General features: G+C 41.2%; 1 protein-coding gene across 5 annotated transcripts in view; it reads left to right on the top strand.

The window, feature by feature from the left end:
• Positions 1-19267, top strand: part of piezo1 (piezo-type mechanosensitive ion channel component 1) — a 358563-nt gene that overhangs the window by 205096 nt on the left and 134200 nt on the right. For all 5 annotated transcript variants that reach the window (XM_041191993.1, XM_041191996.1, XM_041191992.1 and 2 more), the window contains 3 exons: positions 10759-10927; positions 14716-14808; positions 15736-15832. In XM_041191993.1, coding sequence (XP_041047927.1) covers positions 10759-10927; positions 14716-14808; positions 15736-15832 — 359 coding nt within the window. The remainder of the gene's footprint in view (positions 1-10758; positions 10928-14715; positions 14809-15735; positions 15833-19267) is intronic.

The following is a 19267-nucleotide window of genomic DNA, read 5'->3' as shown; positions in this document are numbered from 1 at the left end:
AATGTGGAAGCCTCAGTCTTTTATTCTGAATACTCCTTAGCACAGAAGCACTGAGTCCAATTGTAGCATCTCAATAGCTAGCTTAGATTAGTTAACAGTATACAACAGAAATTACGCCTGGATTGTTTGAATCTGTGCAATTTAGTACATTTCTGTGAAGGAATAGTATCTTTTTGCATCCACAGTTCCTCAGATGGAAATCTTTAATTTCAGCTGGGCAGTTGGCATGTAGTTGAGGTGAAGTGTTTCCATACAGGGAGAGACATAATTAAAGAGTGAGTCACTCTTGGCTGCTCTTATGCACCTCTAGGGCCTGGTTATAGAGTGGTATGAACAGATCATGGGAACAAAGCACCTGTTTTGTCTTTTTGGCTGCAAATTGCTGCATTGAACTGCCCAGAGAGTGTTTTACCAATTATATATGGAAAGAGAGCTTGCTAACCATCTTTCCATAAATTCATTAGGTCCTGTCAGTATCTACGTTGGATTTCCGAATGTCACATAGTTAGGTTGTGATTTTTCTATTGCCACATAGAAATGAGTTTATTGAGCAGTACACAATATCCAATAGCACCTTGAGGCACTCGTTTATTTCTTACCTTTCAATATGAACAGCGATTTTTACATCGTCAACATCTGTAAATGTTTTCTTGTTGCTGCCATTATTTTGTTGAAGAAATAGCTTCATTCAGTGCATTAAATACAATCATATGAGTTGTTCTTTTCATGGGATGTGTGCATCGCTGGCTAGGCCTGTATTTATTGTCCGTCCCTAATTGCGCTTGAGCTGCCCTATTGAACCGCTGCAGTCCATGTGGTGTAGGAACATCCACAGTGCTGTTAGGGAGGGAGTTGCCGGATTTTGACCCAGCGACAGTGAAGGAATGGTGATGTAGTTCCAAGTCAGGATAGTGTGTGACTTGGAGGGAAAGGCAAATCTGAGCTTTAAAAATGTCTTGTTTGCAAGAACTAAACAGCATTTTATTACCTTCACAACAGAGCTCCTGCAGAGCCTTCTAGAAACTTTGTCTGCACACACATTCTGATAATGATCTCCTGTGATTCTCTTAAAGTGGAAATGTATTCTCATCACTGATGAGAAGGTCACTTTTCCCCAAACCTCTCAATTAACAGACTTTCTGATATATGGGGAGGAAGTTTGTTTTGGTCTATGTTCATGTCTGACTGCAAGATTTCTGGTTCTTGCTGTTCTGTTACGTGCTTGATTCAAGATTAAAGCTTGGACAGAATGATCTGCCTGTGCCATAAGTTGTAATAATTCAATGAACATTGGATTGGCTGTGATTTAGTGATGTCCATGAGGATGTATGGACTTACCTGGCTATCATCTAGGACTATGATACATTTACCTTATATATTCATTGTGCACACTTTCTATGTATCTATGTTTGAATGGATTGTAATGTACAAAACATAATTGTCTAGCTTTCAAATAGGAATGTGTAGTAATTATGATTTTATTTAGTGTGCAATGTATCCTTAAGAAAAATACTTGTTAAGTAAGATCACATGATCTGTGGTAACCAATAGGAGAGTAGCGTGGGCTATCTCAAGAGTCAGTGTAGCGATAGAGTTGGAGTTGAAAGCACACATGTAGTTGCTGCTGAGTACGTTGTAAATAAACTTAATGTTTCTACCCAAGAAGTGTCTGCAGATCAACTCTATAACTAAAAGTACAACTCAACCACCCTACAACAAACTGGCGATGAGGATAAGACAGGATTGAACAGAAGAAATCAAGTTAGAAAGAAATCACTGCACTTCGCCGAGTGATTGTAAGTAGTAAGCTCTGTTAGAATTGAAGAAGTTAGTTCCTCTCAAAATGCCACAATTTTGGAGAATTGATCCTCTTGAACCAGCCACAGACGATTAGTTTCATTGCATAGAACACCTCATGTTCTTTTTTCAAGTGAAAGAGATTATGGGAGAAGAGAAGAGGCGAGCAACCTTGAGTACTTGTGGGAGCAAAACCTACAACTTGATTTGAAGTTTGACGGCATCCAGTGCCGCAGATTCGAAGAATTTTGATGAATTGGTTGTCCTTGTGAAGGGTCATTTTCAACCCAAGCCTTCAGTCAAGCAAAGGTTGAGATTTAATTCACAAAATAGAGCTCCGGGTGAGACAATTGCATGCTACATGGCCAACGTGAGGCAGTTAACAGAACATTGTAAGGTTGGTACGACTCTGAATGACAAGGTCAGGGATCGTTTAGTGTGTGGTGTGAAAGAGGACACTATTCAGAAAAGATTGTTGTCCGAAATGAATCTGGGTTTCAAGAAAGTGCTAGAGATAGCGCTGGCCATGGAAAGCACTGTAAGAGATTCACAAGCAATACAGGGTGCACAAAACAGTGCCATCCTCCACATCGGGCGGGAAACCTCAGCCGAAAGTGGTGCACAAAAGTGAGACTCTGCTGAGAAGTGAGAAACAGTCCCTGTTAGCTGAAGAATAAAGAAAAATAACTTAGCAGTGAAATCGAAGAATAATTTTAAAATGGTGGAAATAATCAGTCTTTTATTGATTTGCAGTTTAAAAAAATCAGATGCTACTATTGTCATAGAAATAGACATATAATGAGGCAATGCATGGAAAGATTCAAGCAGGCTGGTAAACAAAAGAAGCCCAATGAAATCTACAATGTAGAAGAGCCTGAAATAACAAATTCAGACATTTACTCATTGTTTAATCTGAAAGTTGGAAAGACAGAACCAATATTTGTCACACTGAAAGTAAATGGCAAACCTGTTAAAATGGAAGTAGTCACAGGAGCTTCCACTATAGTAATTGGGGAACATACCTTCAGATGTTTGAATAGTGGTGAACATCAATTAAATTTGGAACAACAATTGCCAAGCTAAAAACATACACAGGTGAAGATATTCAAGTAAAAGGCATAAGCAGAGTAACTGTCTGTTATGGAAGCCAAGTGGCACAGCTACCCATGCTGGTGATATCAGGTGAAGGGCCAAGTCTCTTAGGGCGAGACTGGTTAAAGGAGATTAAGTTAGAATGGTCCGAAATCTTTCAGTTGAGAGCAAGTGGGCTAAAAAAAGTATGTCACCATCTTCAAGGATGAACTGGGAAAAATCCAGGGCCTGCAGGCCAAGATTTATGTGGATCTGAACACAACCCCTCACTTCATGAAGGCAAGACCAGTGCCATACGCCCTGAGAGAAAAAGTTGTCGATGAGCTAAACAGGTTAGAGAAACTGGGCGTTATACAACCTGTTCAGTTCTCAGAATGGGCAGCATCCATAGTACCTGTCCTTAAGTCCGATCAAAGCATCCGAATTTGTGGGGACTACAAACTGACGGTTGACAAAGTAGCCAAACTTGACAGTCACCCCATTCCAAAAATTGAAGACCTGAATGCCTAGCTGGCAGGAGGGATAACGTACACAAAGCTTGACATGAGTCATGCTTATCAACGACTAGGATTGGATGATGCCTCCCAGGAATTTGTCACAACTAAAACCCACAAAGGGTTGTACCAATATACACGATTGCCTTTCAGTGTCTGCTGTGCGTGTGCCATCTTTCAGAGAACATTGGAAAGCTTACTGCAGGGACTGCCCAAATTGCAGTTTATTTAGACGACATATTGGTGACAGAATTCACTGAAAAAGAACATCTGGCAAACTTAGAAGAAGTCTTGAAACTTTTCTTACAAGCTGGAGCGTGTCTAAAAAAAGAAAAGTGCACATTCCAAGTGAGGGATTCACAGGGCCTCCACCAGTTGAGGAGAAAGTGAGAGCCATAAGAAAGGCACCTGCACCAAAGAACACCACAGAGCTCAAATCGTTCCTAGGAACGATCAACTATTATGGGTGATTCTTACCCAATTTGTCTACAGTGCTGGCCCCCCTGCATTCTCTACTCAAAAAGAACCAACGTTGGTCTTGGGAGGTGCCCCAGAAAGTAACTTTCATAAAAGTGAAACAATTGTTGCATTCATCCAATCTATTAGTGCATTATGACCAGACGAAAGAATTGGTGCTGACATGTGATGCATCTCCCTATGGAGTGGGAGCAATGTTAACCTACTGGATGGACAACGGCACAGAATGGGCAATAGGTTACGTATCAAGAACACTCACCGCAGCGGAAAAGGGATATTCGCAGATAGAAAAAGAAGGCCTGTCCATCATCTTCGATGTCAAGAAATTTCACCAGTATGTACACGGCTGTCATTTTACAATCATTTCAGACATCAAACCACGATTAGGGTTATTTAGTGAGGAAAAGGCTATACCACCCACAGCCTAAGCAAGAATATAATGATGGGCTTTAATTCTGGCAGCATACGAATACACTTTCATACATAGGCCTGGCAATCAAATCGCAAACGCCGATGCCCTTAGTCGTTTGCCTTTACAAGAAAATGATAAGCACATTCCAGTTCCACAGGAACTTGTTTTACTGTTAAATTTCTTAGATTCCTCGCCGCTATGTGCTTGACAGATCAGACAATGGACAAGTCAGGGCCCAGTCCTATCTCAAGTACGAGAACAAATGCTGTGTGGTTGGTCACAGGAGCCCATATCTGATGAAATGTAACCGTACTACAACAGAAGACATGAACTAGCTAGCCAGGGTGGCATCTTATTGTGGGGAGCACGAGTGATAGTTCCGCCAAAGGGAAGGAAGCCACTTTTAATAGAACTACACAGTGCCCATCCAGGAATTTCCCTAATGAAGCCCATAGCACGCAGCTATCTATGGTGGCCAGGGATGGATGGCAAAATAGACAGTTTAGTAAAGCACTGTGTGCAATGTCAGCAACTGCAAAAGTTGCCAGTGTCAGCTCCATTACACCCATGGGAGTGGCCAGGTGCAGCTACACATTGACTATGTTGGACCTTTCCTGGAAACAATATTTCTGCTCATTGTCGATGCCCTTTCAAAATGGTTGGATGTATATGAGGTGAAGTCAGCAACGTCGGGTGTTACAATTGAGAAACTACGCCAGAGTTTTGCCATTCACAGACTACCAGATGTTGTGGCTTCCAATAACAACACAGCATTTATGAGTGCTAAGTTTCAACAGTTTATCAGCCTCAACAGTATCACTCACGTGAAAACTGCACCGTACCACTCTTCCTCAAATGGACTGGCTGAAAGGGTGGTTCAAACGTTCAAAGCAGGCATGAAAAAGCACACTTTCTTTTTCATTACAAGACTATCCCTCACAACAACTGGTGTCACACCTGCAGAATTATTGTTGAAACACTGTCTCAGGACAAGATTGAGCTTATTAATGCCAAATTTAGAGGGGAAGGTGGAAAGGAGTCAGGGAAGCCTGAAAAGTGGACACAGCTGGCATAGTCATGAGAGGAAATTTACCATATATATGTGAAAAACTTTGGGGAAGGATCAAAGTGGTTAACGGGCAAAATAAGTGTGGTGACTGGACCTCTATCTTACCACATGGAGCTGGAAGGCTGGATCATCCGTAAACATGGGGACCATTTAAGAAAGAGAGAGACAAATCACCAAGATATGGTTCCACCTGTGATCATGACCAGGTCTGCGTTTCCTGTTGAAGATACTCAACCCAGGACTGACATCTCTGATATTCCTGTAAGAGTTGAGGATACAGAGCTGCAAGTGCCCACCAAAGCACCTGATGTTCAGGCAACTCCGGAAAACAGGGTTCCTGACAAAGAATCTGAAGTTGTGGAGCTGCGACGTTCCACACGTACCAGGAAACCACCTGAAAGACTGAACTTGTAAATTCCTTACCCGGTGTCAATATTATGTTGTCTTGAAAAATATGTATTTGTAACTTTAATATGTATAGCCGAGTTAAAGAGGGAGGAATGCAGAAATTGTTTTTATTTAGTGTGTAATGTACCTTTAAGATTAAAACTTGTTAGGGAAGATCACATGATCTGTAGTAACCAATAGGAGAGTAGGGTGGGCTACTTCAGCAGTCAGTATAGAGATAGAGTTGGAGTTGAAAGCACACGTGTAGTTGCTGCTGAGTATGTTATCAATAAACTTAATGTTTCCGCCCAAGAAGTATCTGTAGATCAACTCTATCACTAATAGTACAACTCAGCCAGCCTACAACAGAACGTATGCTTTTAAATAGTGCCATCTAGTGACTCATTCTGAAAGTAATCACTGATAATCTTCTTTTCCTATCCTGGGATGTGGGTGTTGCTGACAAAGCCTGCATTTGTTGCCCATCCTTAATTGTTCTTGAACTGAACATTTTAGAGAGAAATTAAGAGTCAACCACAAGGCCAGATCGGACAAGGATGGCAGATTTCCTTCCCTAAAAGGCATTAGCGAACCTTTATGGATCTTTATGACAATCAATAATAGTTTCATAAAGGCAAAATACTGAGGATGCTGGAAATCTGAAACAAAAACAAAAAAATGCTAGAAAAACTCAGCGGGTCTGACAGCACCTGCGGAGAGAAAGACAGAGTTAACGTTTCGAATCCGTATGACTCTGAGTGATAGTTTCATGGTCACCATTACTGATGGCCAGCTTTATATTCCAGATTTATTAATTGAATTTAAATTCCACCAGCTGGCATGTTGAGATTTGAACCCATGTCCCCAGAGCATTAGCCTGGGTCTCTGAATTATAAATCCAATGATACTGCCACTATGCCATTACCTCCATGTGAAAGCAAAATCCTTTCTTGCCCTTTTCTTCTGAATAAGTTCATACAGAAAAATTGTTAAGTGGTGAGTTTTAAGACAAAATATCAAAAGTATTTAATCACATCATAGATCATGAGTCAGTCTTAAACAATTTATAATTGTTATACATTTCATGATAGAGATTATAGTCTTAATTTAATTTCCTTGTGCCTGTTGTTGCCTCATAGTCTTAGAGTTTATAGGAGAGGTTTATTCCATTTTAGCTTCATTATTGTGCGTGTTGGCTGTTCATGTTACACAAATATTCATGGCTAGTATATTCTCTATAACTGATGCACGGTCTACACAATGCAAACAAATATTGTGGGGTGTTTTTGAATGATGATCAACAGTTAGTAATTAGGAAATAATGTATTATAATGTCTGTAAAGTGGCTATTCCTTTCTTAGAAAATGTAAATTATTTTTCTGTAAGTTTACACTTTCATCCTTTTATGATGTGCTGAACAGTGACTTGAAATTAAAATCGTGACACAGGCTTGCTTTGAAAGAATTCCAGTTGCATGCAGTAATGCAAAGCCTTATGGGTCCACATCTAATTCATAAAATGCTTTGTTAAGGAGAGCCCTCGCTCTCAGTGACATGAATTGTTCTGCTCCTGAACAATGTTTAGGTAATTCGTCGTGAGCTTGAGTATAAATGAGGAATCGACTTCAGCGTATTTTACATATTACTTAAATCATGTGCCCTCTTATCAACTTGCTTGACAATAGAAAGCGGTAAAATACTTTTACTCGACCACAATTTAGGTTAAAACTACCAGGATCATTTCTTATACAGTAAATGGGTAAGTAAACAATAGAAATAGCATATATTTACAACAGATACAGGCTATTTATTTCAAATAGCAAGTGTAGCTTGGTGGGGAGTAGCAGGTAACTTTGGATCTATGTGCCAGGCAATGACCATCTCCAACAAGAGAGAATCTAACCACCGCCCTTTGACATTCCATGGCATTATTGTTGTTGAATCGCCCACTATCAACCTCCTCGGCGTTACAATTGACCAGAAACTGAACTGGACTAGCCATATAAATACTGTGGCTACAAGAATAGATCAAAGGGTAAGAATCCTGTGGCGAGTAACTCACCTCTTGACTCCCCAAAGCCTGCCCGCCATCTATAATGCACAAGTCAGGAGTCTGATGGAATACTCTCAACTTGCCAAGATGAGTGCAGCTCCAACAATACTCAAGAAGCTTGACACCATCCAGGACAAAGCAGCTCGCTTAATTGGCACCCCATCCACAAACATTCTCTCCCTCCACCACCGATGAACAGTGGAAGCAGTGTGCACTATCTACAAAATGCACTGCAGAATCTCACCAAGGTTCCTTAGACCTTCCAAACCTATTGGAAGGACTACCCACTACCATTTGGAAGGACAAGGGCAGCAGACACATTGGAGCACCACCACCTAGAAGTTCTCCTCCAAGCCACACGTCATTTTGACTTGGAAATATATCGCCATTCCTTCACTGTCACTGGGTCAAAATCCTCCTTCCCTAAAAGCACTGTGGGTGTATCTAAACCACATGGGCTGCAGCGGTTCGAGAAGGCAGCTCACCACCACCTTCTCAAGGGCAACTAGGGATGGGCAATAAGTGCTGGCACAGCCAGCAACGCCCACATCCCATGAATGAATTTTTTAAAAATGATGCTGATTGATTGCCATTATTAGAAACATCTCCATCATCATTGCATCATGTGACTACTGGGAAGCTAGAAGACAATCTAGCTGGACCCAATGATTTTTTAAATCTTATAATTCTTGTGTTTCTAATTATCTCTCCTTATAAGATAAACCATTGTGTCAGCTCGCTAAATGGCATTGCAAACAGGGTCCCAATGTATGAACCTTTACATGCCACCTACTTTTTTTGCTTACTATCTATTGAGTGTTCCTTGGTAATTTCAAACAGATCCATTTTATTAGACAAACTCAAAAGGAGCTATCCAATGCCATGATTTACCACAATGAAAACATACGGATTTCTTTACCTCACTTTTATCTTCAATATTATCATCCTTATTAACCATAAGAGCCTCCGCCTTTCCCTTAAAGCCAGAACCTTTTCCAAATTTCCACTTCCTTGTGGGCTCGTAAAAGGCGATTCCATGCTCAATGCTATATAAGTAAGATATCAAATCCATCAGCTAAAACTTCAGCTTCCCTTATTGTAAAAACTTTCCGGTCCTCCAAATAGGAGCTAATAGCTACTGGGATGCTGTTCTAAGATCGTAACTTCCCTCACATTTTCAGCTAATTCCATTGAACGATACCATCGGTCCCACACTATCTCTTTTTTTTTCTCTAGCATGTTCCACAAATGCCTGGCTTGTTTTCTCCCGACAGTCCAAATTCAGAATTGATACCTCGAGAAGCAGCTCTTTTATGTCAAATACTGCACTTTTAGCTGTCCCATAATTCTAAAATTGCTCTTCTGAGAGACTTGAATAAACATCCATTGCCTTACCCAATAGAACACTTAGCAAAATAAGAGCCCATGTTTCGTGGCCACCCTAGCTTTTTGGTCACTTTCTCAAATGAGACATAATATCTTTCAATTCCACCCTCAGTGAATTTAGGCACTCAGCAAAGATTTTTTGTTAAATCAAAACTCAGAGTGGAATTTGACTGATTGTTTGAACTATTAGTTTCTTTTCCACCCTGTAACTTAAATTTTTCTTTAGCCACTTCATATTGTCTGACTCCTTTCTTTCTTTGAAACTCTCTATCACTGTCTCTTTCCTCCCTTCCAGACTTTTCTCTTTGAGCCTTTAAGTTTTAAGTTCCATTTGAGTTTGAATTTTTTCACTTCTCTTTCTAGTTCGGGCTTTCTCGGTTCTGTTTCTTTTTCTATTACAAGCCGTATCCTCTGCAACTGAATCCTAGTCAACTCAATCTGCCTTGGACCTGGGTTAGCCTTATCTTCTTTCAATTCCAATTGCTATACTACCGCACCAAATATCTCTGCTTTTTTAGCCCCTACTTCTACCTCTAACTTCAACTCTCCTGCTAATTCTATTAACTTAACCTTGGTTAATTTTTGCAAATCGCAACAAACTTTCCATCTCCAAAAAAGTCTTTGCAACTTACACAGCCATCCCACTGTTCACTTTGTATAGTAAAATTCACCGTGAATTCCTGTTAACCTAAACCTGAGCCAGTGTCCCAGTGCACCTCCCATTGTTTATGAGTTTGTGATCCCAGATGAGCCTTCAATTATTATGATCTCAGTAGAGCCCAGTAGTGCTTTTATTTTATTTTAGAATCTGAAAATCTAGGTATTTATTAAAGAATGAAGCTTCAAGGGTCATAGTTTAAATCAGAGAAATTATACTACACAAAAATCAAAGAATATGAATACCAATTACTACACTGTCTTAAATAGTCAGTTAAAGATATTAAAAGTACAATGAACTCAGTTACTTATAATCTAAACCTAAGTCCTTCTATATCCATTTGACTTATACCCCAATAAACTCAAGTCAGATACTTATTAAAAATTGGAAGATTAACCACTTAGCCTGAGTACTGTTTCAAAGATTCAAAAATGAGCTGAGATTTATTGGGTCTTTGGTTACTTCTGGCAAGGCTGTTATTTCAGATATCTTTCAACTACAGTTGTAGACTCCCCGTTCAACACAGGTGTCTCTAGTGTCTCAAGCGTAGACACTTTAGGTCAGAACTCCCTGGTTCTAATATTCTTTAACTTTTAACTCTGGAGCCTTGCATCTAGATCTCTCTCTCTCTCTCTCTCTCCTTCAAGATGCTCCGGAAAAATTACTACTTTGACAAAGCTTTTGGCAACTGTCCTAATATCTCTTTAAATGACTCGGTGTATAACTTTGTATTATAATGCTTCTGTTAAGTACTTGGGACGTTTTATCATGTTAAAGGTACTATACACATGCAAGTTATTATGAGGATGAGATGCCTTTTAAGCTTTTATAAATATATTTTTGCAGTGTATTATATCTCTGGTTTTACTGCTGTTTGATTTATAGCATTTGATCACAGTATGTTACAGTATAATTTGTATCCTTTTGCTTTCAGATTATTTGGCCTAAAGGATATTATTCGTTCAAACTGCAGCAATCCTCATGAACTTGTCCTCAATGTGAATCATGCATGGCCTGCCTATGCAAACCCTGCAGTCCTCCTACTCCTTTATTATATTATAGCATCACTCCTGAAGCTGAAGAAAAAGGCACCTGGACAGACAGTAAGTGCAAATCGATTGATGTACTTGTATCATGCATTGGCGGTCAAACAATAGTAGCTGGATATGAATGTTCTTCATTTTTTTGCCAGCTTGATGCTGCTCTTGTTGCATTTCAGCAATTCTGCTGCTAACAGCCCCAATATTGGTAGCAGTTCAATGTGATAAATGAGGTGGAACTGCTGCTTCCTGAGGTTTCAAAGTCCAACTTCTCACTTTTTATTTCTTGTATGTGTGATTGGTGTCTTGAAAGGCAACAATTTCTTGAGGAGAATACAGAACAGGAAGGTTCCATGTTTGATCTGTCCATGCTATGTTAGCAGGGTATTATGGGATAGTGGGGGATGGTTGTGTTGGGGTGGGGGGTGATAGTGACGGTTTACAGTTAACTTCAGTTCTCTGGATGATGCTAGGTTATGCAGACTAGGCAGCAGAGTTGGATGACGTTGATGAGGCTAACATTCCTGAAACAGCATTCTGACGCATCGATTTTACACCACTTGTGCAACACCTCGTCATTAACAGCCATACTCTGGTAAAGCTATTATTGTGAGGACCACCCCATCAGCCTCCTCTCAAGCATCAGCAAAGGGATGGAAGGTGTGGTTGACAGCTGCTATCAAGCAACATTTACACCTCAATATCCTGCTTACTGATGCTTAGTTTGAGTCCCATCAGGCCACTCAACTCCTGACCTCATTTCGGCCATTGTCCAAATATGGAGAAGAGACCTCAACTCGAGAGGGGAAATGAGAGTGACTGCTCTTAACATCAAGGCAGCATTTGACTGAGAGTGGCATCAAGGAGTCCTGGGAAAATTGAGGTCAATGAGAATCAGGTGGAAAACTCTATTATTTGTTGTCATGCTTAGCATAAAGGAAGATGATAGTTCAGTCCCAGGACATCAGTCAGAAGGTTAGTCAGGGTCGTATCCTAGCCCAATCATCTTCAGCTGCTTTATCAATGACCTTCCTTCCATCCAAGGTCAGAAGTGGGGATGTTCGCTGATGATTGCGCAATGTTTAGTATCGTTTGCAACTCCTCCGATACTAAAGCAGGTCCGTGTCCATATGCAGTAAGACTTGACAATCAGTTTTGGGCTGGTAAGTGGCAAGTAACATCCGCACCACCCAAGTGCCAGACAATGGCCATTTCCAACAAGAGAGAATCTAACCATCTCTCCTTGACATTCAATGGCATTACCATCACCGAATCCCCACTATCAGCATCCTGAGAGGTCCCATTGACCAGAAACTGAAGTGTATAAGCCATATGCTGTGGATTCAAGAGCAGGTCAGAGGCTAGGAACCCTGCGGTGAGTAACTGACCTCCGGATTCCCCAAAGCCTGCCCACCAGTCATGGAATACTTTCCACTTACCTGGATGAGTGTAGCTCCAATAACACTCAAGAAGCTTGACACCATCCAGGATAAAGCAGCCCACTTGATCAGCATCCCATCCATCCACCCTAAATATTCACTTCCTCCACCACTGACACACATTGGCAGCAGGGTGTTATATACAAGATGCACTGCAGCAACTCACCAATGCTCCTTTGACAGCTCCTTCTAAACCCATGACTTTTACCACCTAGAAGAACAAGGGCAGCAGACATATGGGAACACCAACACCTGGAAGCTCCCCTCCAAGTCACTCACCATCCTGACTTGGAAATATGTCGCAGTTCCTTCACTCTGGCTGGGTCAAAATCCTGGAACTCCCTTCCTAACAGCACTGTGGGTATGCCTGCACCACATGGACTGCAGCGGTTCAAAAAGGTGGATCAGCACCACCTTCTCAAGTGCAGTTGGGGATAGACGACAAATGTTGGCCTTGTCCGTGATGACCACACCCCATGAAAAAATAAAAAACATTGCTTCATTGCTGGCAACGGCTATGAACAGGTCCTGGGCTTGAGTCTCTGTTTCCATTTTTGATTTTAGAAACTTCCTTATTACTGAGGAAGGGTTATACAGAAAAGCGATGAGGAAACAAAAGTCACCTGCAGACCTACAGGCAAATTTTTATTTTATATTTTTATTTCCTCTCTGGCCCTGCTCCAAGAACCCTGAGAAAACCACTTTCTGAGGTTGTTCTCTGTTCCTCTGGAAGCAGCACTCATTGACTTCAATATTTCTGCCTTCTGTGCTGCAATGTATCAGGGCCATAAACACTTGGTTTCTAGTGACTAATGATGCTGGAATGCTTCAAACTTCCCTTATTCATTTTTCTCTCACATGAATGGGATCTGTGGTCTTTAGCAGCATGTTTTTTTTTAATGGTCTCTTTGTATTGCGGTACCACGCCCTCAAGAAGCAATCTTTCTGTGTGTTGCTCAATCAATTATATTCTTGTGATGATTCGTGCCTCCAGAGATGGTCGTGGATCTTTTTTTGGGAAAACACAGCCGTGACAGGACTGGGAGAGATGCAAATTAACCAATGAATTCTCCCTTTAACTCCCGCCCCCACCCCACCCACTGTAACCAGTAAACAGGATTATTCTCTCAAGATTCATGAGAAGGTATTTTAGGACCAAGTAAAAGTCATTCAGATCAAAAACCTTATTGTTCTTAAAAATAAAAAGACTTTTTTTTTTGCTCATCATTCTATGATGCTGGGTAATGCATGCCTATTAGAAGAGAAAACAGTGAAGGAATGTCAGACAAGGATCATAAAACACTCATCATGCCATTGCTAGACACCCACAGAAAATGAGAGTGTCACTGCAGTTTCTTTGTTCCTCCCACTGTGTTCTTTATATTCCATTATGTCTCGCTTTCATTCAGTTGAATCTTAGGTCAAATAGAGTTCAAATTGGAATTCTTAAAAAACCTTTAAGTTTGATGCCAAAGATCAGTTAGAGGTTACATTGCACGCCTGCTCATCTAAACAGAAGCAGGAGACTGTGAATTCTGGAGATCTGAAATAAAAACAGAAAATTCAGGAAATGCTCAGCAAGTCAGGCAGCATCTGTGGAGACAGAAACCGTTCAAGTTTCAGGACTCTGCCCTTTCGTCACAGCCGGGAAAAGTTAGAAATGTAATAGGTTTTTAGCAAGTGAAAGAAGGGAGGTTGGAAGCAAAAACTAAAGGGAAGGTCAGTGATCTGATGCTAATACTAATTTCAAGTTGTTTTAGTTGCTGTCTTCTAGCAATCATCTCCCAAAAACTTTTGATAACTTCTTCCCGATTTTACCTGGGGGTGGGGGGGGGGGGGGGGGGGGGGGGGGGGGGGGGGGGGGGGGGGGGGGGGGGGGGGGTTGCAGGCTGGGGGGGTGGAGATCTTGTTTGTGGGGTGGAGGGAGGTTGGGATGAGGAAAAGAAACTCATTTAAGGAGAAACATTCCTTACAGTTTAAATGTTACCTTGAGTAAATCTGCCATCTAAGCAGAAAGAGTGGAAGGACAGGAAATGTTAGTGGATGGCCTGTTCTTGGAAATGAAAGCAGCCAACTCCACTGTCGAGACACAACCCTGCCATTTCAATTCCGCTCCCCCTCCTCTGTGGTGGTCATCCTTCCTGCGCCTGAATTCAGGCAAGTAAAAATGGCGGGGGATCGGTGGCTCTTCGTTGCAATCCAACTTCCCCCAACTTGCCCACGACCCAATTGGCTTCCCTGCACTGTACCAGCCAATTAAAACCAGCCATATCAACTCCATGAAACAAAAAGGCAGGCACTTTCCATGTATTAACTCTCGCTTCCACATTCGGCCAATAGTCTACATACAGTAATAGGTTTGATAAATGATATGCCGATTATCAGTTTGTATGAACTTTTGTATCTTTTCAGAAGGATGGAGCACTGAAAAATGGGGAAGAAGTTGAACTAATAAACCTGGAACCTTGGTCAACGAAGCAGGATGAATCGGAAGATGAGGCTAAAGTAAGTAATACTAAGTGAATATTCAGTTAAAGTATCATCAAATAGAAATCACAAATAGATTAGATCCCTTAGAGTGCCACCCAGTGGCTACCTTCAAATGTTGATAACCACTCCAAGTATCTGAAAGGTCGATAACTAGAATTTTATGGCAGTTTTTGCTGACCTGTTCCTGGACTGTGCTCAATGGATTTGCTCAATTATTGTAATCTGAGGAGACCCAATACATCCATTTCTATAAAATGAGGAAAAGTTGGAATTTTTGAAGCTTGAACCAAGATCCAGCAGTTGTTACAATAACACATTTCTTAATCTGTATGGAAATGACCATGCTCATGTTCAGTGAAAGCCTGAAGCTTGTATATTTAACAAAAAGTAGAAATATTTATTGTGACCAAATGAGTAAGAACCATCAGCAATATTTTTTGAGCGTTGGATTTTGAAATTAATTCTTGGTGCTATACACTGTTGAGATGTGGGCAAACACCTTGCTTCCAGGGCTCTACTGGTGCCATTTTGGTCACTTGAAGGTATCTGAGAGCATCCTCTGTTTTTTTTTTGTAAAATCAGAACACTGCAGATGTTGATGAAAGGCCACTGACCTGAGACATTAATTATGTTTCTCTCTCCATAGATGCTAGCAGACTTGCTGGGTATTTCCAACATTTTCTGTTTATATCTCTGATTTATGTAATTTTATTTTTCCCTCACTGTGGCATGTCTGTACTTGGCACCTCCTCTGACTCCATGGCTGGGGTCCAGAGCTTTGTTTGTGAGAAACATAGTCACTGGTTTAGTATGTGAGAAACATGGTCACTGGTATACATCTTGCTAGTTAATGCCATAGTGTGTGCACACTCTGGTATGCTGTAATACAATGCTACTAGACTTAATTGATTACAAACCTACACTGTTTATGGTGTTTTCTAGCCAATGCTGCAACCTGCCAATGGTGAAAATGAGGAAGGAGAAAGTTACACATTGCATATAATTAATGGATCAGACCAACCAGATGCAATTGAATCTCGTAAGTTGGAATTTGACACACAACTCTACTAATGATGACATCACTGTTGTGGCCAGTTAGCACATTAAAAACAAAACATTTAGCATCGGTCATGGGTGCTTTGCTTTTGTTTTCAGTTAGTCAATATATTTTAGTTGTACTTCTTAAAGAGTTTATTATAGATATAGGTACACTACTGTGTTTAACGAAATTAGGTGGTGTACGCTTTCCTTGAAATGTGGTGTAAATAACTAAGGATGCAGTGATATGGGTCTTGGCGTATTAGGTATCTGGCATTCAAGGGGTCATATTTGAATTTCGACTGAATTGGAAGCTTTTCAACCTCAACAGACCGAAAGCCAAGACTAGGTTGACCCTCCAGCACATCCATGACTTACAATATCCCGACAACCGTGCAATTGTGACCCAAGCTGTTGCGGCCCACACAGTAAGCAACATTCAGACCACCTTCTGTATTATAAGGGTCTGACACATACAGGGTTAATGTGGGACTGAGTACAGTACTGCCCACACAGTGATGTAAGAAGGCACATGACCCAGATCTAGGATCAGTGTGGTGCTGAACAGAGACATGCTAAGATCTAGACATGGAGATAGCTCTTTGCCTGTACCCTTTACTGTACATACATATATAGTTACAAGTAGTTAATAAAGACTTGCTGTTAACATACAGAGACTATAAAGATTTCCTTAACAGACACATTCTGTAATCAACACCAGCCCAACATGGTGTCAGCTCAGGACCAAAAACCCTTAATCTCACAAAAATGCTGAAAAACGAAGAAAAAGAAATCCCTTGGCAGAAATTCTGACCTGAAAGAAGCTCCCAGCTGAAGGTGAAGATGCTGAGAAAGTTTGCCAGAAAAAGCTCCAGAGAAAAGAGGCTAGAAATTAGAACCATAGAAAAGTTACAGCACTGAAGGAGGCCATTCGTCCCATCTTGTCCATACCAACCCAAGGACACTCAGGTGCCCTTTCTAATCCCACCTTCCTGTACCCAGCCCATAGCCCTGCAGCTTACAGCACTTTAGGTGCAGATCGAGGTACTTTTTAAAAGAGTTTAAAGTTTCTGCCTCTACCACCAACTTGGGCAGGAATTCCAGACACCCACTACCCTCGGCATAAAAAACGTTCTTCCTCATGTCCCCCCTACACTTTCTGCCACTTATCTTGAATCTATGTCCCCTGGTTCTAGAATTCTCCATCAAGAGAAACAATTTTATCCTGTCCACTCTATCTGTTCTCCTCATAATATTGTACACCTCAATCAAGTCACCTCTCACCCTTGTTTCTTCTAAGGAAAATAACCCCAACCTAGCCAATCTCTCCTCGTAGCTACTCCTTTCTAATCCTGGCAACATTCTTGTAAACCTCCTCTTCACTCTCTCCAGAGCTATTACGTCCTTCCTGTAATGTGGTGACCAGAACTGCACACAATACTCCAGTTGTGGCCTCACCAGTGTTTTATATAATTCCAACATTATATCCTTACTTTTATATTCTATACCTCTGCCAATGAAGGAGAGCATTCCATATGCCTTCTTTACAACCTTGTCTACTTGAACTGCTGCCTTTAGGGACCTGTGTACTTGTACACCAAGATCTCTCACTTCATCAACCCCTCTTAGTATATTCCCATTTATTTTGTAATCCCTGTAACTGTTTGACCTCCCTAAATGTATGACCTCACACTTCTCTATGTTAAAAACAATCTGCTACTTTACTGCCCATTCCACCAACCCTTCTATATCGTTTTGGAGATTTTGGCTATCCTCTACACTATCCACTACTAGGCCAATCTTTGTGTCATCTGCAAATTTCCCAATCGTGCCCTCCACGTTCACGTCCAAGTCGTTAATATATAACACAAACAGCAAGGTTCCCAACACCAAGCCCTGTGGAACACTACTTGAGACAACTTTCCATTCGCAAGGGCATCCATCGACCATTACCCTTTGTTTCCTGTTACGAAGCTAACCTTTTATTCAGTTTGCCACATTACCCTGAATCCCATGGGCTTTTATATTCCTGACAATTTGCCACATGGGACCTTGTCAAATGCCTTGCTAAAATCCATGTACACAACATCTACTGCACTACCTTCATCAACCCTTCTTGTCACTTCCTCAAAGAATTCAATCAAATTTGTGAGGCGAGACCTTCCTATAACAAATCCGTGCTGACTATCCCTGACTAGTCCATGCCTTTCCACATGACAGTTAATCCTATCTCTCAGGATTGATTCTACTAATTTGCTCACCACCAATGTAAGACTAACAGGCCTATAATTGTTTGGCATTTCCTTTGATCCCTTTTTAAACATTGGAACTATGTTTGCATTTCTCCAGTCCTCTGGTACCTCCCCTGTGTCTAGTGAAGATTGGAAAATCATCCTCAGAGCATCTGCTATCTCCTCCCTGACTTTCTTCAGCAGCCTTGGAAACAATCCATCTGGCCCTGGCGACTTATCAACTTGCAAGGATTTCAATCCTTCAAGTACTTCCTCTCTCTTTATGACTATCCTGTCCAATATCTCGCAGTGTTCCTCCTGGACTACTATATCTACATCCTCCCTTTCCTTTATAAATTGACGGCAGAGATTTTACTGCAGCAGAATACTCCGTACGATGTCCCTTGGAAGTCTAGTTTCAGCCTGCAAGGGTGAGCTAAATCTTTCAAGTTCCAGGCTGCAGTTAGTCCTGAGAACCCCTTTTACTAATCCAGCGCCAGAAGCGCTGTTTTATTGAAACCTGTTGCTAAACCCCATCCCAACTACAAGCCTCCATGCATGGCCTCCAAGTTTGAAAAAGAAAAAAAATAATTAATTAAATTACTCAGCCCCTCTGTAGCATTGCGATCATCCAACTTGTAAAACAGCAAGCTAGCATTGAATGGTGGTCTCGTGAACCACATGGTGGCTGGTGTAAACTCAGACCAGAGTTCTAGATCTCAGCGTAAGCCGGGTACAACGGTGAGACCTGCATTTCAAACAGAAATCCATTATTTAGTTTTTATGCTATTGTGGTTGATATCGCTAATGAATTAAAGTAACTGTTTCAAAAGTATTCTTTGAGTTTTCACACAAGCTATGGATTTGTCCAGATTGGATTGTTTTATTATGGTTACTGAGTCCAAAAATCAAGTTTCAGACTCCCTTGGCAGAAGCACTGAGGGAAGTCCATGCTACCTCCATGGATACTTGATCAACACCCCAACCACCACCCTAAACATTTACTCTGCTGACTTCTGGTGTGAAGTGGCTGCGGTGTACGCGATTGACAAGATGCTCTGCTGCAATTCACTAAGGCTTCTTCACCAGCACTTCCTAAACCTGGCAACCTCTACAACACAGAAGGAGAAGGGCAGCAAGCGCAAGGAACCACCACCACCTCCAGGTTCCTCTCTAGGTCGCACACTGTCCTGACTTGGAAATAT

This window comes from Carcharodon carcharias, chromosome 7, assembly GCF_017639515.1.
Source record: "Carcharodon carcharias isolate sCarCar2 chromosome 7, sCarCar2.pri, whole genome shotgun sequence".
Taxonomy (NCBI): domain Eukaryota; kingdom Metazoa; phylum Chordata; class Chondrichthyes; order Lamniformes; family Lamnidae; genus Carcharodon; species Carcharodon carcharias.
Note: the sequence above shows the minus strand (reverse complement) of the source record. Positions and strands in the feature narration are given on the sequence as shown.